The 24,203-nt window shown below is 39.7% G+C and overlaps 1 protein-coding gene across 1 annotated transcript in view; it reads left to right on the forward strand.

The window, feature by feature from the left end:
* The window catches only part of LDHB (lactate dehydrogenase B), a 28,153-nt gene extending 4,499 nt beyond the window's left edge, over window positions 1-23,654 (forward strand). The window contains exons 2-8 of the mRNA XM_006155073.3: window positions 2,170-2,304; window positions 11,327-11,444; window positions 14,322-14,495; window positions 17,541-17,714; window positions 18,897-19,014; window positions 20,899-21,022; window positions 23,285-23,654. Coding sequence (XP_006155135.1) covers window positions 2,176-2,304; window positions 11,327-11,444; window positions 14,322-14,495; window positions 17,541-17,714; window positions 18,897-19,014; window positions 20,899-21,022; window positions 23,285-23,452 — 1,005 coding nt within the window. The 5' untranslated portion in view covers window positions 2,170-2,175 and the 3' untranslated portion in view covers window positions 23,453-23,654. The remainder of the gene's footprint in view (window positions 1-2,169; window positions 2,305-11,326; window positions 11,445-14,321; window positions 14,496-17,540; window positions 17,715-18,896; window positions 19,015-20,898; window positions 21,023-23,284) is intronic.
* Window positions 23,655-24,203: the final 549 nt, after the last annotated feature.

Genomic DNA, 24,203 nt, shown 5'->3' on the forward strand with positions numbered 1-24,203 from the left:
GGGAAGGGGAGAGCTGGCTTTAGCTTGGCGAGGACTTAGATGGCAGAACCAGAACCGAGGCTTTTAGAGGTGAGAACGATAGCTAGCGTTCTGCCAAGAGGCTCTTTATTCCTGAACTTAAGGACTGTAAGAGGTGAGGAAATGTAAAGGACTAAGAGTTGGAGGTAATTTTTACCGTTTGTCATTCTTTTCAGTTAGAGCCGCCACTCTGGTTTTGGCACTGGTCTGCAAATAATGCAAACCGTTTTTGTTTTTTTGTTTTTTCAATTTTTAAGTAACTCCTAGTAAGAAAGAAATGAAAGAAAACACGTTTCTCCAGAAGAATCTGAAAGAAAACCTGTACTGACTCAAACCTCTAAGTTGTAGTTTATGAAATTCTTCAGATTATAATAATTTAAGAGGTCTATCTACTAAGCTGCATTTATATAACAATCATTTCTGGGTTTTCTGTTTGTGTGTTTTCACTGCTTTTGAGCATCCCCATGTACCTTAAAGTCTCCAGCAAGCCCACCAAGAAAGATGAACCTAAGTGGAAAAGACTATTCATGTTTGTATGTGAATTAACAAGAAGAGATGCAGCATTCTTTCTTCCCCTGCTCAAAATGCAGGGCATGTTTGGATTTTATTTTCAGGTCATCTATTTGTGGCTGCGCTTTGCCAGCGCTGCGTGGTTTTCTCTTTAGCATCCACTGGAACACTGCACTGTACGTGTGATCTTGATTCCGTCCTTAGAGATTGGGGGAAAGTATATTTTTAGGGGAAAAAAAGCGACACAACAAAATGGTTGTTACCCAGTTGTCTTCACATCTAAATACTTTTTTCCAAGTCGGAGCCTTCCTAACTCTTACTTTCCATATACAATTACTAAACTAGGTTGTGTTACTTAGTCCATTACAGATAAGAAGGAAAAAGAAGACTAGGAACAGTGGTGCAGTTTGAAACAGGTAGAGCGGCCTCAGACCAGTCTAGCACGGAAAGTAAAAGGCAAGCTACAGTAAGAATTATATCATGTTGCTACAAGAAAGGGCTATTTATCATCTATATTGTTTCTGTTTAGTAAGGCAGGGCAGTATATGCTGTGTCTAAATTGCCAGGGGATCAATAACATTTATGTCAGTCACTTTGACCATTGTTCCATTGATCTACAAACCTGTTAGTTGATGGCACAGATAAAGGTGGGGTCTTATTATATAGAATGTTTTCCAGCAGCCTTCAATTGAATTTTCTTAGCTATATTGGAATTTTGTTTTGGATGATTGGAAAGAAATGATTCCAAGACTAATGTTTCCCTCATGTGACCTCCTGGAAGGAAAATGTAGTATCTGCCCACCATCCAAAAAGCATCCATGTTCATGAGAAATTTAGAGTTAGATTTTTGCAGACTTTGCATGAATATTACTCATCAGTATTTTATTATCACTATGTATCTATAACACACGTATTGGGTGTACAACTCACAAAGACACATTTTAGGAGAGACAAAGTAGAAGAACTAGTCCCTGTCTTCCAAGAATGATAATAACCATTGGTAGTGGAAATTAAATTCCTATCCTGCCATTAATTGTTTTTGACCAAGCTTAAATATAGGTTAATACTAGGTTCAAACTCAGCCAAAATAATTAGACCCAAATTCTTTAGGAGGCAACAGAAATAAATCAGCTACTTGAAATATATTCATGATATTTAGACAGTAAATGAATGGTTACAACAAAATGGTTATAAGGCAAAAATGAAAATTGCTCACATGAAATTATAGGAGTAAGTGAAGAACCCTAATTCGTTGGGCTTCCTGGACATTTTTGCCTTAAGGAATTCCTCTATTAAATAGATTTCATGGTTCTTTCTTTTATTTTTGAGATGTATTTACTTATTTATTTTGGTTCTTACTCGTTTATTTTTTATTTTGACCAGAGAGACACAGAGAGAAAGAATGGGAAGATGAGAAAGTAAGCCACCAGATCCGGGACCAAAACCACCATCAGCCATGTGAGAATCCAGCACCTTGACCAGCATACCACTTGCTGGCCCCCTCATGGTTCTTTAAAATATATTCTGTGTTTTTAAGTTGTACATCTTAGTTCAGAATTGTAACAGTCATGTTTTAAGGATGATCCCCGTTCGGATTTCCTGTGTGGATGCATGTGTAATGTTTTGATTCTTTTCTTGCAGTGCACAATGGCAACTCTTAAGGATAAACTCATTGCACCAGTTGCAGAAGAAGAGGCAACGGTCCCCAACAATAAGATCACTGTAGTGGGTGTTGGACAAGTTGGTATGGCGTGTGCGATCAGCATTCTGGGAAAGGTACATTTCAGGAACATCATGTGTGACAGTTTCATGTGTACACAGCTTCTTGGGCACTTCAGGATTTTATTGTAACTGAAAAATTTTTCATTTTCCCCTGGCACTTTAAGTTGTAGACATAATTACACGTCACCTTTAAATCCTTAAGCATGTGTCCCCCTAGAGAACGGTACTCTCCCTATGTGATCACAGTCAAGTTACTACTACACTTAGGGAGCTTGACACTGAGGCAATACTGGTATCTAGTGTACAGCTTTCATATTTTAAAAATTCTCCATGTCACCAAAGTGATGCCCCTGAGAGCTAGTTTCACTCTAATCCAAGATCATCTATTTGTCGTGTTTCTTCTGTAATCTGGAACTGCGCCTCAACTGTTCTTTGTCTTTGTGTCGTTTTGTAGAGCCCAGATCAGTTCTGTGACATGTCCATCAGTTTCAGCTTGCCTGACATTTCCTTGTAATTGGGGTTCAGTTTACATGTTTTTGGGTGGGATTAGGACAGGCTTGAGTCTTGTTTCCTTGGTGCATCTCATCAGGAGGTATTTGACATTCAGTTGATCGTTACTGGTGGGACTGATTTTTTTTTCTTTTTTTTTTTTCTTGAGAGAGATTTTTGCTATAGGGCCTGTGTGCTCACTGGAGAGACAAAGAGACAGAAAGCGTGGAATCACCCCCTGGGGGGATGGGCATGCCACAGTCCCTTCCTCTATTCTCCTCTTTGGGTTTTGGGCACACACGTCCACACACCCAGCATCAGTTTTAAGCCACCGGGTCTAGGACTTCAATCACAAGTCGACCACATGAGAGTCCGTCACAGTTGACCACATGAGAGTCCAGTAACGTAACCATTATGCCACCTACTGGTCCCAGTAAGGACTGAATTTAATCCCCTTGTTAAAATGGTGACAGCAGATGGTCCTATAGCTTCTATAATTAATAATTTGTGCAATAACTTTTTGAGGTTGGAGGAATATCTTTTTGTTACCTCCAAACTTACGCACTAGTGTCATTTTGAAATTACTTTAAAACTTAGAGAAAATCTGCAAGTTTTTTATTTGAACTCCTTGAGAAAAAATTGTAGACATCATTCCTTTGATGTCGAAGTCCTTCAGAGTACATTTCCCAGAAATAGGACCTATTCTTACGTAATCAATTCAATGCCAACATCCAGAGACTAAACAGTGATACCTATTGTCACCTTCCGCTTTGCAAGACTGTAGTTTCCTACAGATCTGCGTAGACTTTCAGCTGCCTCATATTCCCTCGTAGTTCAAATGATCGTGAACTTTCTTTAGTTCCCAAGGACTTTTGAGGAAAGAAGCCCTTTTCTTATTTATCTCACTGAGTTGATTTCTTACTCCATCTTATGGGTGCCTTAAATGTAGAAACTAAAATAAAAAAAAAAGTACTTCTCCTTGTCCTCAGGAGGTCACACTGTCCCTTTGTATCACATGTAAAGGCTGCTGAATAAACTCCTAGCCACACATATCTCTGTTCACAGACTTTAAATTTTAAACAAGTTCTGAATCCTTGTTGAGGAGCAGTTATCAAAGAAATCAATTAAAATATAGAGTCCACACAAATGAAAGTTTTATTCTTTTGCATTTTCTCTAGTTTTTTTTTAAGCTTATTTATTTGATAAGAGAAAGAAAAGCATGCTGTAATCCCCCCCACCCTGCCCCCCAGCCTTCCCAGCCAGCTAGGGTGTGGGCAAACGCACCCACTGTGTGCAGGTCAACCAGGGATTAAATCCTGAGACCGTCTATGTAGATCCAGCATTGCTCGGGCAGCCCTTTACCACTGCTCCACCACGCTGGCCCATCTAGCCAGTTTAAACTGACTTGGTACCTGTGATTTAGGGTAGTGGGCTCCCGAGTTAGAGGGAATTTAAGTAATCACAATTTAGTGCTCTGTGTTCCTGAGGTAAAAACCAAAACATTCCAGCTTACACTTCCTTTTAAAAACACATACTATGTATAGGAACAGCAGTTGGCATAATGACTATGTCGCTGGACTCCCATGTAGTCAACCACGGTTTGAATCCCAGACCCGGTGTCTTAAACTCATACCGGGTGTGTTTGTGTGCCTGCCCAAGATCCTGAGAGGAGAATGGAGGAGAAGGGATTGCGGTGTGGCCATCACCCCTGGGGGGTGATTTCTCGCTTTATGTCTGTCTGTCTCTGTCTTTCTGGCGAGCGCATGCGCCTTTTAGCAAAAACCTTTCAAAAAAAAGGAAGACACATACTGTGTGTATGTACTGTGTTAGAAATATTTTAAGTAAAATTCTTCATTTTAAGCTATTTGAAGAGATGGTGAGCATTCGTATCCTTGCTTTCAGATGGTGTAGCTGAGGCTGAAGAGATTAAATAGCTCACTCAGGCACACAGCTGGTGTGGTAGGAGTTGTTATTTGAATCCAGTGCTCTGAACTCTTAACCATAGTGACTCTGCAGTTCCCTTATTCTATCCTAGTATTGGACAGTTAAAAGTGTGACTACATTGAGGCCAGCAGGTGGCGTGGTGGTTAATGACCCTGGACTCCCACGTGGCTGATCACAGTTAGAGTCCCAGACCTGGTAGCTTGCTTTCTCACTTCTCTCTCTTTCTCTCTCTCATTTTGTAGCTTTCTGGTCAAATTAAAATGAATAAATAAATAAAATAAATTAGAAACAAATATTTTTTTGAGAGGCTTTTTTGATATGGGGCACGTGCACTCGCTAGAAAGAGACAGAGAGACAGAAAGTGAGAAATCACTCCCCAGGGAGGATGGTCACGCCGCAATCCCTTCTCCTCCATTCTTCTCAGGATCTTGGGCACAGACGCACACACACCCGGCCTGAGTTTAAGCCACCAGGTCTGGGACTCAAACTGTGGTTGACTACATGGGAGTCCAGCGACATATAGCCAAAAACGCCAACTGCTGGTCTAATTTTTTAAAAAAACTATGTATGCATTAATAAAATACTAGCTAATGATTTTTTTTTTAACCTCCTACTCATTTTTTTTATTTAATTTTATTTATGGTTATTATATTTTTGAAATTTGCTTTTGGGCACATGTGCTCACCAGAGAGAAAGGGAGGCAGAGGGAAAGTGAGAAAGCAAGCTGCCAGATCCAGGACTCGAACCGTGGTCAGCCATGTGAGAGTTCAGTTTTTTAACCACCGTGTCACTTGCTGACTCCACCTCTTAATCTTAAAATTTAGGGTGCCAGAGGGTGGCATGGCACTAAATTCCAACATGGCTGACCATGGTTTGAGTTTGGACCTGGCAGCTTGAAAGTCACACAAGGCATGTGTGTTTGCGTGCCCCAAATTCTGAGATAATAGAGGAGAAGGGATTGCAGCATGGCTATCCTCCCTGGGGGAAGTGGTCTCTCAGTTTCTCTGTCTCTGTCTCTGGTGAGAACACATACCCTATAGCAAAAAGCTCTCTTAAAAAATTCTTTTGGACTTTTCAGGAAATCATTGTGATTCTATAAGAAGTACTTCTGTGGATGTGCTAATCATAACATTTTTAAAAGACCACTATGGTTGTTGTAGTCATAAACCTAAAATTGTCTCCAAGAAATAATTTAATTAAGACCGTGCCTGGAGTTATGTAATACTTTGGCCCAACTCAAGCATTTGAGAGAACAACCTCTGCTAACATAGCAGTTGGAGTCTTCAGGTTTCATTGCTGTAATTTCTGGGTTTTGATCTAACGCTCCTTTTCCTTTATCTTCTACAAAATGGAGTATAATGCCATGGAAACTGGAAACTGTTTAATGAAGACATATTTTTGAAAGCATAAATAAAAAAGGCAGAAAGAATGCCTGCCTTGTTGAAAGGCCTTTTTATTCATTAAAATGTCTAAATCTCATTTTACTGGGCAAGGACTAGCGCGGTTCAGAATTGTTTTAATGTTTGATGAGGATCAGAAACCCCACTCATCAACGGAGAAAGGAAAATACAGTGCCCGCTCTGTGTCAGGTGCCTGGGTATGACCTCATTACCTGTCAGAAGGTGGTGGCATTTTTCTTTATTTTGCTTTTAAAGAGTTTTTTTTTTTTTTAAGAATTATTTTATTTAAGTTTACTTATTTATTTATTTACATTTGACCAGAGAGATACAGAGTGAGAGAGAGAGAGAGAGAGAAAGTGAGAAAGCAAGCCACCAGGTCCGGGATTCAAACCACGGTTGGCCATGTGAGAGTACAGCACCCTTAACCACCGTGCCACCTGCAGGCCCCACATCTGGCCTTTTTTGAGTCTATGGCCGGTGTGCTTTGCAGAAGGCACACATAGCCTCATCTCTAGAAGGTGCACAAAATGACAAGCATCAATTGAGAGGTGAGGAGGTACATGCTTCGGGCAGACTCATGAAGGCACCTGCGTCCCCAGTGCAGTGTTTGCCATTTTGAGGCACCATTGTTTTTCTACTTTGGCTCTTGCTTACTCTCCCACCCCCACTCCCAACTTAGTAATCATAGTGAATGTTGAGCAAAGCAGTGGCTTCCCTACTAAGACTCCGTTGTAGTTTCCCAGTGCATGTATATTATACAGGCCTCGGGCTCTCCCCATCCCTGTCTCCACACAATGCCAGGGGATGCTAGCCCCCTGGTGACCGGAACACCTTCCAGTGCAATGTGGGAATACTGTCTCTGACTTCATCTCTTAGCATTTGCCCTCTTTCTTTGCAAACATCAAGCTCCCCTTTTTTGTGTGTGGGAGAGATTTTGCTATAGCAAGCATGTGCTCGCCGGAGAGATGGTGAGAAATCACCCTTGCAAGGGCGGGTGGCCATGCCACAATCCTTTCTCCCATCTCCTCTTGAGATTTTGGGAACACACGCACACGTGCTTGGCATGAGTTTTAAGCCACTGGGGCTGGGACTTGACCACAATCGAGTACGTGGGAGTCCAGCGATGGAACCGTTAACGCCATCTGCTGTTCCCCAGCTCACTTTTATCCAAGCCCTTTGCTTTGCTTTTCCCTTTACCGTAGGTGATGTTCTTCCCCAGACAGGATTGGCTCCTTCCTCTCACTCAGGTACTACTGTAGAAGCATAGGCCTTCCCTGACTTCCAAAGTACACTTCCTTCCCAGTAGCTCTAACATCACTTTGCCTGTGGTCTTTACAGCAGTCCCAGCATCAGAAATCACCCTAACTATTGGGTTGTTGGAAAAGTCATGACGTATTTTTCTTCGTAAAAATGGATCACGACTTTTCCAACAACCCAGTAGTTTACCTAATTCCTGTTTCCTTCCCGATAAATTCCATGAGAACAGAAATATTACAGAAGTTGTTTGTGACTGTATTTTGCAGTAGGAGAATGATACCTCCCATGTTCAATATTGAATATGTATTAAATAAGTGAGTGCTCCTTCCATTACTCATAGTCTGCACTTCTATTTTGTCCAGTTTGGGTCATGGCTTTTGGTCCTGCCACATTTGACTTTTGGCCACTAGCCATCTGAGTCTCTACGTGGTGGCTGCCAGGAGCAGGATCTGAATGTCGATCTCATCTTTTGTCAGGGTCATCTGCAGCTACTAGGCAAGATTAGCAGAAACCCTTAGCCTCTGAGTCCACCTGTCTTTAGTTTGAGTGTTTATCCTTTTTTCAGTCGACTCTTACCCAAGGTCTTTTGGTGCAAACTGCATAACCAGTCTCTTAAGAGAAGCAACGGAATTACAGATTTATTTCAAAGTAGTTTTCACAGTGAGGGACTTGGCTTAAAAGTAGGATGTACTAAAGGACCAGCAGGTGGCATAATGGTTACATTGCTGGACTCCCACGTAGTTGACTGCAATGTGAGTCTGGACCCGGTGGCTTAAAACTGATGCTGGGCACATGTGCATGCATGCCCAAAATCCCGAGAGGAGAATGGAGGAGAAGGGATTGTGGTGTGGCCATTTCCCTGTGGAGATGGTTTCTTACTTTCTATCTCTCTGTCTCCCTGGTGAGCCCATGCGGCCTGTAGCAAAAATCTCTTTTTTTTAAAAAAAAAAAGAACATAATTAAAAACATGGTGTTTGTACCAGGATAGACAAATTAATGGAGCAGATGAAAAGTCTAAAAATGCACTCAGATACTGTTCAGCGGGAAGGTAGAAGTGGTGTTTGGAGAGGAACAAAAATTAAGTATTGAATAAATGGTGCTGCTTCATTTAACTATTTATTAAAAAGTTATATATTTTCCTCCCACAAAAGTTTTATGGAGGATCAACAGTTGAATAGAAAAAATGTAACCATCCAGTATAAAGGCATTGGCAGAAGTCACTTTTTTTTTTTTTCAACTTTCTAGACAGGGTCTTGCTGTCACAATTCTTCTGTTTCAGCTGGGAAGCTGACTTCGGGTGCGTGACAACACACCCGGCCCTTTTTCAGTGTCATGCTACGTCACGCGGGCCAGCCTCAATCTTGGCATCCTGCCTCAGCCTCAAGTCAGGGGTCTTACCAGCCAAGCACCACTGCCCCAGCCTTTAGGTTGGACCTGGAATTGAACCTGGCTTCCCAAGCAGTCCTCGCTTGCTCCTTAGCAGCACACGCCACTGTGTCTAGGCCAGCAGTGGTAGTAATTTCAAACTATTGGAAATATACTTGCATTCAAAGTGAAATAGACAGATGGTGAATTTGGAGGCTATGAAATATACAGATACAGAGGGGGATTTATTTAAGCCACACAGCAGCGTCAGTCCTTAGTCACACGTCTTCTGTTTGAATGCTTGCACACTTTGATGTGCAGTCACAGATGCAGCTAAATTCAGCACTGTGATTATTTTTTTGAAGTGTTGGAACCCTTCCTTCCTTGTCAGTGGAGCGTGCACTTCTCAGCCAATTCTCTACACCCACGGAAACAAAGACACAGGATCTGAGATCCTGTGACATCCTTTTCTGCTTAAGCACTAAATTGGTTTGCCCTGTTGATTCCAGGAGTACATGTGATGTTACTAAAATAAGAATGCTATTCTTGGTGCTCAGTACCTTGACAGGGGGTTATGGCTATTATCAAGTTAGATTGTATTGATTTGGGACTTAAACACAAAGGAGGATTCTGTGTGATCTTGTCAGGCTGCAAATGAACAAAGCAGGTTTTATAACAAAGTGTCAAAATGTGTTTTAACTAAAATTGGGCAAAAATTATTGCCAGTGTTTAATGGAAATGAGAAAATATTTTTCTAGGTAATCCCCGACTTAGAAAATGATCGTCTCAATTTTGCGGACAGTTCAGTTGCTTAGAGCTAAGAGCACATTCAGTCTCCGAGGAGGCTCCAGGATCAGAAAGCCCCACTAGCAAGCCTATTGTCACTCCTTGAGGCTAGCCAGCCCTTCGGATTCTAGCGAGAGGGCACCATGTTCCTCCTCGGCCCCCTGTAAGGAATGACACCTGCTTCTAGCAAGCTTAAGTAGGTCACAAGTTCTTTCTTCACTGTCTGTCTCATCTCTCTGCGGGCCTCTGTCTTCCTGACGCATCCACATCTCCCCTAGGCTAATCTATTTAATCTTTCCAGGTGCTTCCTGAACCCTAATCACCACTTTTTTTCTTTTCCACATCAACATCCTTTACCTGTGTAGCTGATCACACTATCCTTAGACAGGTATTTGCATTTTTAAGTGGACTCCAGTATTGATATAGACTATTAGGCTGGATATTTTGCTAGTAGCCCTAAAAACAGTAAAAGCAAGGACTCTAGTGATTGTTTCATAGGAGGATAACCACTTTTTAAATAGTCTGTAAACACTGGGCTTTCATAAGATCACAGAATTTGAAAGATAAAAAGTTGGTTAGTTAAATGCAGCTTGATTGACACCCCCCCACACACATACACATATATAATGTTTACAATAAGAAAAGATCAGAGGCTTACTGAGCACTTGCTGGATAACTCGAAAGAGTCTACAGAAAATGGAACTAAAATATGAGCTTATTTTGGTGCAAGAAATTTCGAAATTTGTGCATTATTTTGTCATGCATTTTCCTGGAACTCTTGTAGATGATTACTGAAAGAGCATCCTTTCTTTTTCCTCCTGCTATTCATGTAGCAGTTCAGAGAATGCAAAATTACAGTTCTAGATCAAGATTAAATACGGTTCTTACTGATTTAGAATTTATCTTGTAGAGGTGGTGGGGGCAGAAAATGACAGTTGAAATAGAAAACAAAAGAATTCTGAGACTGGGCATTTTCAGAGATAGAAACTTCGATTGATCCTGTGTAGGAAAGTCTACCATTCTGCCCCCTCTGTCCGTAAGATCTCCTTCCTTTCCCCATCAAGTTATTGGAGTTGATCAGAGCCGACCTAAGGAGTCTAAGCATCAAGAAGGACTTCAAGTCATCCTCTAAAGTGAGCTCATAACCCTTGGTGGTCTATACCGAGTTAGCCCTCTCAGAAACCCTCCAAACTGAGGTGACCTCATGTTCCCCAAGGTTGTTTCTGTATCTTAAACAAATCTCTGTTTCTAATACTACCCCTACGCCAGCCCTACCCTCCTGCCTCCTTAATGTGAAGGCTTATTTATAAGCCCTGGACCTACTGATGAACCAAGTTGATTTTAGGAGGAACCTTTAGGTCTACATATACAGTTTTTTTAAGAAAGAGATTTTTCTTTTTGTTTTGCTATAGGGCACTTGTACTTGCTGGACAGACAGAGACAGAAAATGAGAAATCACCCCCACCCCCAATGGGGGATGGCCATGCTACAATCATCTCTTCTCCTCCATTGTCCTCTTAGGATCTTGGGCATGCATTCACACATGCCTGGTGTGAGTTTAAGCCACCGGATCTGGGACTTGAACTGCATTCTACTACATGGGAGTCCAATGATGTAACCATCATGCTATCTGCTGGTCCCAGTTCCACATATTTTTAAAGCATAGTTTGTATCATGCTAATTGAACCCTAATTGAGGGCCCAAGTCCATGGTAAAACTCTCAAGGGTTTCAGAGGTTAGATGCTCAGTCACTTAAATGGCTTCTTCAGGTTGGATTGTGAGCTGCAGCATCCCACAGTGGCCTAGGGTGTTCACATCTGTGTTTGTGTTTGTAGTCTCTGGCTGATGAACTTGCCCTGGTGGATGTTTTGGAAGATAAGCTCAAAGGAGAAATGATGGATCTGCAGCACGGAAGCTTATTTCTTCAGACGCCTAAAATTGTGGCAGATAAAGGTAATTTCTTTTCATGCCCAATTTGATCTAAAATTAAATTGATTTTTAAATGACAAAAAATACGTTTGGACCATGTCTTACAGCATAATACACTTCTCCATTCTCCTCCCAGGATCTTGGGCACACACGTGCACACACATACCCAGTGTGATTTTTAAGCCACTGGGTGTATACTTGAACTGTGGTTGGCCATGTGAGAGTCTAGTGATGTAACTGGTTTGCCACTTGCTGGCCCTAAGACCTATTTTTTTAATTAGGAAAATATGAAATTATTTTGTCGTTATTTCAGTAACTTAACAATAAAGTGTTCATATTCTGGTTTCATAAATTCTTCAAATACAAAAATTTTTTTATCAAATTATAAACTTTCCCCCTTTATCCTTATTTTATAAAAACATTTCTCTATAGTCTACATTTCTAACATGAATTTTTTTTTTTTTCTTTTTGAGAGGTTTTCACTACAGGGCGCGTGCACTCGCCAGACAGAGAGACATAGAGACAGAAAGCGAGAATTCACCCCCAGGGGGGATGGTCACGCCGCAATCCCTTCTCCTCCATTCTCCTCTCGGGATCTTGGACACGCACGCACACGCACCCGGCGTGAGTTTTAAGCCACCGGGTCCAGGACGTGAACCGCGGTCGACTTCATGGGAGTCCAGCGACATAGCCATTACGCTAACTGCTGGTTCCCTCTAACATGAATTTTACTTTCACTTTTTAATGATCAGTTAGTAAAAATATATGTTTGCCACAAATGATCATTGATACATGAGGGAACTTCAGAAACTTTGTGGAGAGGCCAGCAGGTGGAGTGGTGGTTAAGGGTGCTGGATTCCCACATGGTCAACTGCGGTTTAAGTCCTGGACCTGGTGGTTTGCTTTCTCACTTTCCCTCTCTCTTGTTCTTGCTCTGTCCCTCTTTGGTCAAATTAAATAAAGTTAAATAAAATAATTCTTTAATAAAGAACTTTATGGAAAAATGAAGTTGATATGCATATTTATTTGGTGCCAACAGTGAAATCCATAGACGGTTTTTTTGTAATACTCATTTCCTGTGACCTTTTTGAAGACTCCCTTATCTCACTAAGAGGAACTAACATTGTGATCTATAACATTTTTCGTTTGTTGTATGCATTATCTTTTGCAATAGGCCAGTTTTCTTTCATTCATTTCTAGAGACTTGCCTTCTAGCCCTCGTGTCAAAATGTGCACAGAGCAAATTGACATTTTCACACTGGAAGTATAGGTGGAGAATGATCACGTGGTCCACGCTCCACACTGCCACAGTAGTTACCTTTGTTTCTGAAACATCCTTCCCTCGCTCATTCTCTGATAGACAATGAATCTGCCTGTCCTGGTGAATCCAGTGTTGGCAGTTTCTTCTTTTCTTCTGGAAAAGGCAAAACCTCGAGGATGAACTCAAGGGGCACTTCCGTGCACCCTCTCCCACACGCCCTCTGTACATTAGAAATGTAACGTTTCAGGAGATTATGTCATAATGGTTCTTTATGTGCATCTGAGAACAGGAATGTTTTGTACCCCCAAAAAAGTAATTGTACTAACTAATTTGAAAACCTTGAGGAAGCACAATAATACCTGCTATTTATTGAATTGGAAACATTCTGGGTACTTTGTAAAGCATTTTGTATCTCACCTTACTTCATCTTTGCAACAACCCTATGTAGCAGAGGTATGATTATTAACTTTTATTTCATGGCAGAACCAAAGTATTAATAACTATCAAAAGTCACATTGCAGGGAACCAGCAGTTAGCATAATGGCTATGTCGCTGGACTCCCACATAGTCGACCGCGGTTCGTGTCCCGGACCCGGTGGCTTAAAACTCACGCCGGGCGCGTGTGCGTGCGTGTCCAAGATCCTGAGAGGAGAATGGAGGAGAAGGGATTGCGGCATGACCATCCCCCCTGGGGGGTGATTTCTCGCTTTCTGTCTCTGTCTCTCTGTCTGTCTGGCGAGCGCACACGTCCTATAGCGAAAACCTCTCCAAAAAAAAAAAAAAGTCACATTGCAGAACCAGCAGATAGCGAAATGGTTATGTTGCTGGACTCCCACCTAGTTGATTGTAGTTTGAGTCCCGGACCTGGCAGTTTAAAACTCATGCTGGGCACGTGTGCTTGTGTGCGCAAAATCCCAGGAGGAGAAGGGATTGCAGTGTGGCCATCCCCCCTGAGGGCCGATTTCTTGCTTTCTGTGTCTCTCTGGCGAGTGCACATGCCCTATAGCAAAAATCACTCCCTCCAAAAAAAAAAAAGGTCACATTGCCACAGTTTAATTATGTGAAGCATCCATTACTAGTACATCCAATGATCACATCAAATTGTAATATCTGCATATTTTGAAAAAGGACACACTTGAAGAAAAAATAAAGTACTCTCTGGAGAATCTCACTCAAAAGGGAACGAGCTTCCTTCAAGTACTGAGTGTGAAAGAAGTTCCCATTTCTAGCCAAGAACAAACACTGTAGTGCCTTCCTCTTTATAGATTTCATTAGCTTATGCCAAAAACTAACTTAAAATTGATATTTTCTTGTTGTTGGAAATCTGCCTGTTGGACTTTGGACTCACTATTTATTCTTCACCTTGTTACTGACAACCCACTGACTTTGTTAGCCAGAAATATGTACGCTCACCTTTATTTCCTTGGTTCATTTTCTGAGTCAGTTTTATGGTTGGATTGCTTTGGCGTAGTTCAAGGAGACGGGAGAAGGAAACCACAGGAGCATTGACCTTCAAAACTCTGTAGTACAGGAAATCTAATGCTCACATCTATTCTAGAAGCTTCCGTGTGATGAGGCTTCTAGAGTCGTTCCGAGTAGTATTTAAAGTACCTATTGATATCTTTCCCCTCTTTTTCAAGATTACTCTGTGACTGCCAATTCCAAGATTGTGGTCGTGACTGCTGGAGTCCGTCAACAGGAGGGGGAGAGTCGTCTCAACCTGGTGCAAAGAAACGTTAATGTCTTCAAATTCATTATTCCCCAGATCGTCAAGTATAGCCCCGACTGCATCATAATTGTGGTTTCCAACCCAGGTATTACAATATCTCACGTCTGTGATAGTTCAGTATGTTGGGATTTTTATTATTGTCAGTTTGGACTTCCAGTCTGCACCAGAATTCACTAACAAGCAATCATGCGTCTTCTGTTATTAGCCACAAATGAGTAGTGTTTGCAAAACAAATTTATTACTGTCCCAGGCCAAATGTGCAAAAATGTGAGCAGAGTTTTTTATGGAGCAATTTCATCTGTTTGTTCCATCTGGGTCTGTCTTATCATCTAAAGACTTAAAAATTTTTTTTTTCTGTGAAGATAATCCTGGGTTATATAATGAAACCTATGAGTGTGGCTGTAATTTAAAAAAATAATTTAACATATTTGACCTATTTTCTGGAAAATTTATTCTAGTGTCTTTAATCTCTCAAATTCTTTAGAATTGAATCATATTGAATTTTAAGAGTTTTAAGGATGCAGCTGTAATGAAATGTGCCCTGCAAGCCTGCAAGCCCTATGGCTGTCAGAGGTTCAAACCCCCCTGGGTTGGCCTACCTGAGAGCACTCTGGCTGCCTGAACTTTGATGAAAGCTTGAATATATTTGTTTCAAATATTTAAAAATGTTTGAAATATTTAAATTTTATTTAAAACATAGAAACTTTACAAATATGTAAAAATATATCTTGTCTATACATTTCTTTCATCTGTATTCTAAAACCCCTAATAGAGCCTACAGATCTTCACGCCTGCATTTCTACATTGTCACAATTAAAATATTGTTTTAAACAGCTTTATTGAACTATAACTCACATATGTAATTCACTCACTTAAAAGTACACAATGGTGTTTAATGTATTTGAAGTGTGTACTACTATTATCACAATCTTTTCTTTATTTTAAATAATTTTTTTTAACTTTATTTATTTATTTTGTTTTGACCAGAGAGAAAAAAAAAGTAAAGAAGCCTCCAGGTCTGGGACTCAAACCATGGTTGACCATGTGGGAGTCCAGCATCCTTAACCACCACGCCATCTGCCGGCCCCACCACAATCAATTTTAGAATGCTTTCTCAATACCACTAAATCTCATGTATCTATTAGTCACTCACAGTGTCTCCCAAACCCTCCAGGCCTAGGCAACTACTGCCCCATTTTTTGTTTCTATGGACTTGAAGTTCAGTCTTTCCTTCATGTATTTTGAAGCTTCATTATTAGATATATCATAGTTTAAGACTGTCATGTCTTCTTAATCAATTGACTTATTTTTCATTATGAAATAACCTATTTATCATTACATTCTTTGCTCTGAAACCTACTAGTATGATATTTGTCACTCTAGTTTCTATTGACACTAATTCCAGGGAAAGCAAAAAAAAAAATTAAGAATGGAAAATCATTGTAATTTACTACATGGTTGACCCTTCCACCAAGTACACATAATTGTGATAATGTAAACACCAAATATTGTTCTAACTTTACCATATAATAATACTGGGAATAATGGGCGGGAAGCGTGTGTATGTATGTGCGTGCCATATTGAGGAAAGAGCTAAATCTTTGTACTGGGAGGTTAATAAATATTTCTTAAATCACATACACATGCGTGCACGTGTGCACACACACACAGTCATGCACGCATGTTACTTAGCAAGGTGCAAGTAACTGTCAGCTATAGTCAACGTGGGAGTCGACAGCCTTTTTCTGCAAATAGATAGTAAATACCTTAGACCGTTTGGGTCATGTGATCTCTGTGGCAACTACTCAACTCCGTCCTTGTAATGAGAAAGCAGCCATTGGTAATCTGGGCATGGCTATTCCAATAAAACTTTATTGGAGGTTTTATTCCAGTCAAGTAGCTGGCCAAGTTTGGCCAGTGGGCTCTTTGCCAATTTCTGAGCTAAGAACATTGAAAGTCATTGACTCAGAAGCAGGGAACATAGAGGTGAGGTGGGACTGGGAAATGCTCTGGTCTGGACCGACTTGACGTAACAGGATGAGTCTTTATGTACCTGTGTTAACTTTGCTTAAAATAAAAAGAATAACTTTTTTTTTTATAAAGGGCCAGGGGAATAAATCATTATACTTTATTGAATTGAGAGTTGGGTACCCCGAGGACCGAGAGCATTTCAGAATTATTCTTATTCTCTGCATTTCTGCATTCCTAGATTAGGGTTTTCTAAGTATTTTGGTTTTGTATATGAAACTTCATATATATATATATAGCTATAGACATAGAGCAAGAATGACAAATAACTGGCACATAAAAAGTTGCTGCACCTGTGCTTGGGCAGACATCGCTGGCATATTTTTCTACTTTTAATAACTTGTAAGTGCCATGATCCTGTCTGAACCTGCAAAAGTCTAATGCCTGTGCAATTTTGAGGCTGTTCCACTCTGGAACAAAGTTTCTGTCATAGAAGTCCTTTCATTAAGTAGTAGGAAATTTTTTGAAAAAATTATTTATTTAATTTTGTTATTATCATCATCATTATTTAATTCACCAAAGAGAGAAAGAGAAAGTGAGTAAGCAAACTTGCAGGTCCAGGCCTCAAACCATAGTTGGCCATGTGGGAGTCTAATACCTTAACCACCATGCCACCTGCTGGCCCCAGTAGTAGGAAATTTCAATATCATGTATCGTTATAATAGTCTACGAAATAATTTCTCCTGCCCTGGAAGATTTGTAGTAGCATGCCTTGGCAATTTAGTCATCAATGGTGTTTGGTTTATTATAAGTCACTATAATCATGGAATGTTAGAATTGGTGAAACTGAAGTGATTTGATTCAACTCTTTTCTTTCGACTTTAGTCAATCTGCACAGTTCTTAATATATTCTAGTTTTAAGTAGAATGTAATGTAATATATAGAAGCACAATATTGCATGTTTTTATGTTTTATGAACTCTATATAGGACTTAAAATTTGTTCTTGGTCTCTCTCATCCATTAGCTCTAATAATGAAAAATTGAAAGTACTTCTTTAGGCCACATGTCATTTGAGGAATGGGGAAGTGGGGGAAGAGGAATTGACATAACATTTGAAGTCAGTTTTGACTTACCTACATGTATTTTTTCTAAAAATTTCAGTGGACATTCTCACTTATGTTACCTGGAAACTAAGTGGCTTGCCCAAGCACCGTGTGATCGGAAGTGGGTGTAATTTGGATTCTGCCAGATTTCGCTATCTCATGGCTGAAAAACTTGGCGTTCATCCCACCAGCTGCCATGGATGGATTTTGGGAGAACATGGCGATTCAAGTGGTAAAAACAGAGAAAATATTTTCTGTGTCCTTATGATATTAGTCTTGGCATTCAGAATTTTTTGTTCAACTTTAAATTTTATTTTTATCAACTTTGATGTACTTCACAAAAGTTATAAAAATAGTACTTAATTCTTGTATCCTATTACACCTTTTCTCTCTCAGTCATCTACTCTTTTCTCTGTCTATATTTATCTTTTCTTTTAATACCACAGGGCATGAGCACAAGAGAGAGAAAACACTCCACAATAGGGCATTTCATGCTGTCATTCTTTATTTTCTCCATCCCGTCAAGATTTTGGACACTCATGCATAGGTGCCCAGAGCCTCTGGGGCTGGGATCCCAGCAGGTTCTGGCATGTGAACCATGGTCGGCCGTGTGGTATCCAGCTCCCAATGCACAGCACCTAAGCACTGTGCCATGGTGATGGCAAAGATTTATGTATGTTCACTCCAATTTATTAATCATAAATCGCAGTCCTCCTGTTCTTGTCTCCATAAATCCTTTCATGTATATTTCCTAGAAACTTAAACAAAGGGATATAATTCATCAGAAAGAAAAGTAAAAATAATTATTATGTAGAAAAGTGCAAATAAATAATGCAATACTTAGAAGAACAAATTCTTATAACATCCAGATAACCTCTTTACTAAAATCACATTTACACTTCCACTGAATGAAAGGGAAATTTATACTTTGACCTTTCTGATATTCTACTCCCTAGATGAAGTACACCCTTATTTATATTTTTTAAGTGCATTTTCATAGTTATACTCTATTTGGGTATAGTTATACTATATTTGGGTCTTATCCCGGGATTTCTTTTTCAACTTTAGAAGAAAAGGGCTTATATTAGAAAAATATAAGAAAGAGGAAAGATAATTTTCTCAAGCTAAAAGTTTAGGATCCTCTCAAAGTAGAATCCCTTGTGATTTCAAAAACCTAGTAAGAGGCAAATCATTTTGTATTCTCTGTAATAACTATAACACACAGTTATGTTTTGCACCAAAATTGTTAAAAATTAGTAGGTCTGATGTGCTGCTGTTTGAAGGCAAATATCAGCACTTGGGGGGAACCTCAAGCCCTTCGTCACTGGAGCAGATCCAGTTGAATCCAGTGAAATCTAAACTAAGAGAGGAAATATTGTCAGAAAGATCTAGGATGTTTGTCCTGTTTTCACAGTGGCCGTGTGGAGTGGCGTGAATGTGGCAGGTGTTTCTCTCCAGGAACTGAATCCAGAAATGGGGACAGACAATGACAGCGAAAATTGGAAGGAAGTGCATAAGATGGTTGTTGAAAGGTGAGTGGAAGGAAGCTTGATTTAAGACCGTCAATAGTATCTTTGTTTTGATGAAATACTAAACAAATTTCCAGACCTGCCTGCTCAGATAAACTTTTACTGTGCTAGATATGCAGCTGTCACCTTTTGCAGGTAAGATTAATTGACACTGGTCAGACTTGCTATGTCGGTCTCCCTAGGGTAGGACAAATAATTTTCTCTCTGGAGAAAGTCTATTGTAGAAGACACAGGAGAAAACGTGAATTAAAAAGTGAGAAGGCCTTTCACATTGCCTTTCATCAACAAATCAGGTGGATTTATCTAGAAAGGTAAACCTAGACCTGTTAGCCTTACATTTGCCTTAAGTAAATACTTGCTAACTGGTTCCCGGAAGTGTTTAAGCTCTTCTATATTTACTTTTCCAGAAGCAATGAAAGATCTTCACCTTTTTTTCTTTATTTTTTGAAGCTATCACTCTAACCAGCCCTATTCTCTATGAACCTCATCTTTATCATAAAATAAGGTGTCATTCTGAACTAGAGTAAAGAATAGTGAGCTGTGGGCTGACCCTGTGGCCTGGTGGTTAAGGGAACCATATCACATATGGCTAACCATTGTTCAAATCCCAGACCTGGCAGCTTGAAAAACACTGAACACGTGTGTGTTCAGGCTCCAAATTCTAACAGGATGAAGAGATGGAGGAGAAGGAATTGCACCATTCCATGCCCCACAGGGGGTATGCTTTCTACCTTTCTCTGTTTCTCTGTCTCTCTCTGGCAAGTGCATGCGCCCTCTGGCAAAGTTAAAATATATATATATATATATTTTATATATATATATATGGTTGGAATTTAGTCTTGATACTAATTTGTACAGTTTCAGGGAAGCCATTTAACCTTTGAGGTGACTCTTGGTTTCTACTTTGTGAAGTTGTATGGTAGTAGACCTACTGTTAAAATGAAGTAAAAGCACCTATACAGTTAGGCACACACAGCATTGATAAGTGTCAGCTATTACTAATTACAGGGCATTTTTGTAATGAGACTAACTGGTGTCTCAGGTATGGAAGCATTCTGTTCAATTCAATTTTAAATCATTTATTTTTTCAAGAAGTTGACTTAAAATGTGGAAAAAAAGAACTTTAATAGTTAAAAGAACCCTTGGAACTCCAATTAACATAATAACCCCTTTATTTTACATATGAGAAAACTGAAGCTCATCTAACTAATACAGTTTGCAAAACTGAGGCTCACTCAGGTAACATAACCTGGTTTCCAGGTCTTCTAGTCAGTGGTAGATTATATTAAGCCCTCATTACCTGATACTCAATGAGAGTCTCTCCTGCTACTTCTCAAGTACCAGTGCCTCTAGGGGTTTGTTTTTGTTTGTTTGTTTGTTTGTTTCCCTCTCTATGGGTTTTGAGGTGTACAGTTTACACTCTGAAAATTGCAGGCAAGGTGTCATTATCACTTTTCTTTTAAGTAAGTTGATCATAATAGTTTAGGTCGCAATGGCATGTGGGAGCTCACAATGGAGACCTATTTTATTATCCTTTTACTTTTGCTATTTCCTGATTTCTTCCACATGTTTGGAAATATCCATGCTCATGAATAAGGTACCTTGGTTGGAACATGGGCATGTTACCACTGTGACTTTATAAATATTCATTAATGCAATAACCCATTTAAATGTATCAAAACATCTATGCAGAACCTACTCTGTAGTACCTATAGTTGTCATCATTTTACCTGAACATTAACTCATTTAATACTCATAACAAACTGAAGAAGTAAATTACTTCCAGTTCAAAGAAGAGGATGCTGAAGCAAGACGTGTTCAATACTCTGCCCAAGATTATAGTTAATGGTTTCCATCATCTCTTTTATGATTTATTTTTTTCTTCAGTGCCTATGAAGTCATCAAGCTAAAAGGATATACCAACTGGGCGATTGGATTAAGTGTGGCTGATCTCATTGAATCCATGTTGAAAAACCTGTCCAGGATTCATCCAGTGTCAACCATGGTGAAGGTCAGATAAACTAGTATAAAATATAATATGATTGCTATAATTTTATTCTATAAGAAGATTAATGTAAATAAGGACAAGATAAAGTCCATAGTCCACAGTTATTTCTGTATCTCTTAAGTTTTATGTAGACATTTAAATATTCACTTTAAATCTTACTCAACGTGTCATAAGTTATATAAACAGTTAGATAAATATAATAGAGTTTCATTTAAAGTTAATGTATTAAACCATAGATTGCCTTTTTTTTTTTAAGAGAGATTTTTGCTATAGGGCGCATGTACTCGTCGGAGAGAAAAAGAGAGAGAGAAAATGAGAAATTCATCCCCGGGAAGGATGGCCATATCACGATCCTTTCTAAATTCCTTTCTTGGGATTTTGCGCATGCACACACGCACGTGGGCCTAGTGTGAGTTTCAGACCTCTGGATCAAGGACTGGAGCTGCGGTTGACCATGTGAGAGTCCAATGATAGAACCACGCTGTCTACTGATTCCCCCACAGATTACTTTTTATGTAGCATTTAGTTCTTCAGCAAATAAGATTTTAATTCAAAAGCTATGGAGCAAACACAAAACCATTGAGTAGAAACTGATTATTTTATAAATAAAGCTTAAATTCTGCTAAACATTGTATAGGACAACTGACTCATCACAGGTCAGTGTCAGAAGTGAAAAAGTAAGTAGGGAGGGGATTCTGTAGATGAAAAGGAACATGCAGAAGAGATAGATGTAGAAGTATCTGGAAATATAGCCCAGCCAGGTGGCATGGTTCGTAACAAACTAAACTTCAGTGCCAGAAGCCACATGGCCAACCATGGATTGGGATCCCGAGGTTGCCCTGAAAACATGTTAGCATGTTTACTAGTGCCTGGGGTCTTGAAAATCTGGAGGACTGAAGACTGGGTATCAAAATGTAACCAAGAAGGATACCTCTCTCCTACTCTCTGCTCATTCCCTCTGTTGCATATGTGCAAATGCAGTGTCTATCTTGAATAAAGTAAAGGGCTGGCCCCACGGTCTGGTCATTGAGAAAGCTGAATACCGCTTGGTTCAAGTCACAGCCTTGGCAACTTGTGGGCGCGTGCCCAAATTCCCAACTCAATAGAGAAATGGGGGAAGGGATACTGTGGCATGGTCATATCACATTGGGAGAGGTGCTTTCTCCTTCTCCCTCTCTGGTGAGTATGCATGCCCTCTGGCAAAATAAAATAAAAACTTAAGAAAAAAATCTTTTGTGGGAACATGGTTTCACATGCTTTAAAATACTATAGAGAATTTTTAAAAAACAAATACAGTAAAAGTGGAGTAATTGCCGAGTCTTAGGGTGCATACATAGAAATTTATTATCTCTACTTTCGTGTGTGTACAAAAATTTTTGAAATTAAGTTTTAAAAATCACATTCAAAAAATTTGTTTATTATAATTAATCTGATTAGTTATACAGAAAAATTGATTCTTAAGGAATAAATATCCTTACAGAAACTGGTAGTGTTCCAGAAATTATTTTTTTAGTAACCTTTGGGTATTGGAGGAATCTTGACTTTTAGCAGCCTCCAACTACTACTTAGGACATAGGATATTATCTCAGATTCTCTTCCTACCCAAAAATCTTTAAGAAATGTGTGGTTCCTTAATGGAAAGTGAACCATAATTGAAAGCAATTCAATTTAAAGGCTTGCATATCAAATCCTTTGAAAGTGTATCTGGGCAGAGAGCAGTGTTTACGAAATACAGTCAGTAAGTTCATTAAAACATTACTTTCTTAAAAATATCTAATTTTATCATATTATCTGTTTGCATAGTCTATGTGTAAAATCTAATTTAAAACCTAAGCATGGGGGGGGCAACCTATGGTACAGTGGTTGAGGCAGCTGGATCCCACATGGCCGACTATGTGGGTCAAGTCCTGGGTCTGGCATTTTGAGAAAAACACCAGTGCATGTGCATGAGTATCTAAAATCCCAAAAGGAGGGAACAGTAGAGAAGAAGGGGTTGTGGCATGACTGTTCCCCATGGGGGATGCTTTCTCATATGCAACAACCCCCATCCTCCATCTCTCTTCAGCAAGTGCATGCACCCACTGACAAAAATTTAACAATAATGATAATAGTAGTATGTATTGAGGACATATGGGCCTTCGAGTGACCAAAAAAATTAACAAGTCCATGATTATCAAGTTTTGTATAATTTTCTGTTCGAACATCAGACTCTTGATCACTCTCACGATTTCATGCCCTCATCAAATGCCTCTGTTGTTCTGGCAGGGGATGTATGGCATCGAGAATGAAGTCTTCCTGAGCCTTCCGTGTATCCTCAATGCTCGGGGATTGACCAGTGTTATCAACCAGAAGCTGAAGGACGACGAGGTTGCTCAGCTCAAGAAGAGTGCAGATACTCTGTGGGACATCCAGAAGGACCTGAAAGACCTGTGACTACTGAGGTCTAGGCTGTAGAAATTCTATCACTACAATGTGATTAACCATGAGCCTTTAGTTTTCATCCAAGTATGTGGATCACAGTTTGCTTTTACCTTAATATGTGAATGTGGGCCCACAGAATCAAAGTCCATGCTTGGTTTAATGCTTGCAATATGAGCCCTTGAACAAATAAAATTAACTCTCGTAGTGTGCTTCTTTTTCTGGGATTCCTTCTTTGATGATTCTGGAAAGATTTTGGTCATTCTTTTAAATGGGTCTTCCGACACATCGTAATAGTTCCTAAATTCCAATATCGTCTACACTCCGTCTTCTGCACACCTCCTTACGGGCACCACAGAAGGTCTTAGTGGCAATGTGTGCCACCATTTTGTCATTGTCCTCAGAATACAGTCACTATCTTCAGGTTATAACTAACAAAATTTTAGTGGATGTTAATGTCTATGACATTTGCAGAGAAGTCCAATTTAAATGTCTAAAAGGGGGCCTGGCGGGTGGCATGGTGTATAAAGGCAATGGATTCCCAGATGGCCAACCACAGTTTGTCCTGGACCTGGAAGCTTGCTTTGTTGCTTTCCCTTTCTCTCTCTCTCTCTCTCTGGTCAAATTGAAGAACAATAATAATAATAGATGAATAAATAAACAATTATTTTTTTTTCTTTTTAAATGTCTAAAAGGAAGAGCCTCTAAAATAGCTTTCTAAGGGACCAGCAGTTGGCATAATGGCTATGTCACTGGACTCCCAAGT

This window comes from Tupaia chinensis, unplaced genomic scaffold (assembly GCF_000334495.1).
Source record: "Tupaia chinensis unplaced genomic scaffold, TupChi_1.0 Scaffold000434_1, whole genome shotgun sequence".
NCBI classification, from domain to species: Eukaryota; Metazoa; Chordata; class Mammalia; order Scandentia; family Tupaiidae; genus Tupaia; species Tupaia belangeri.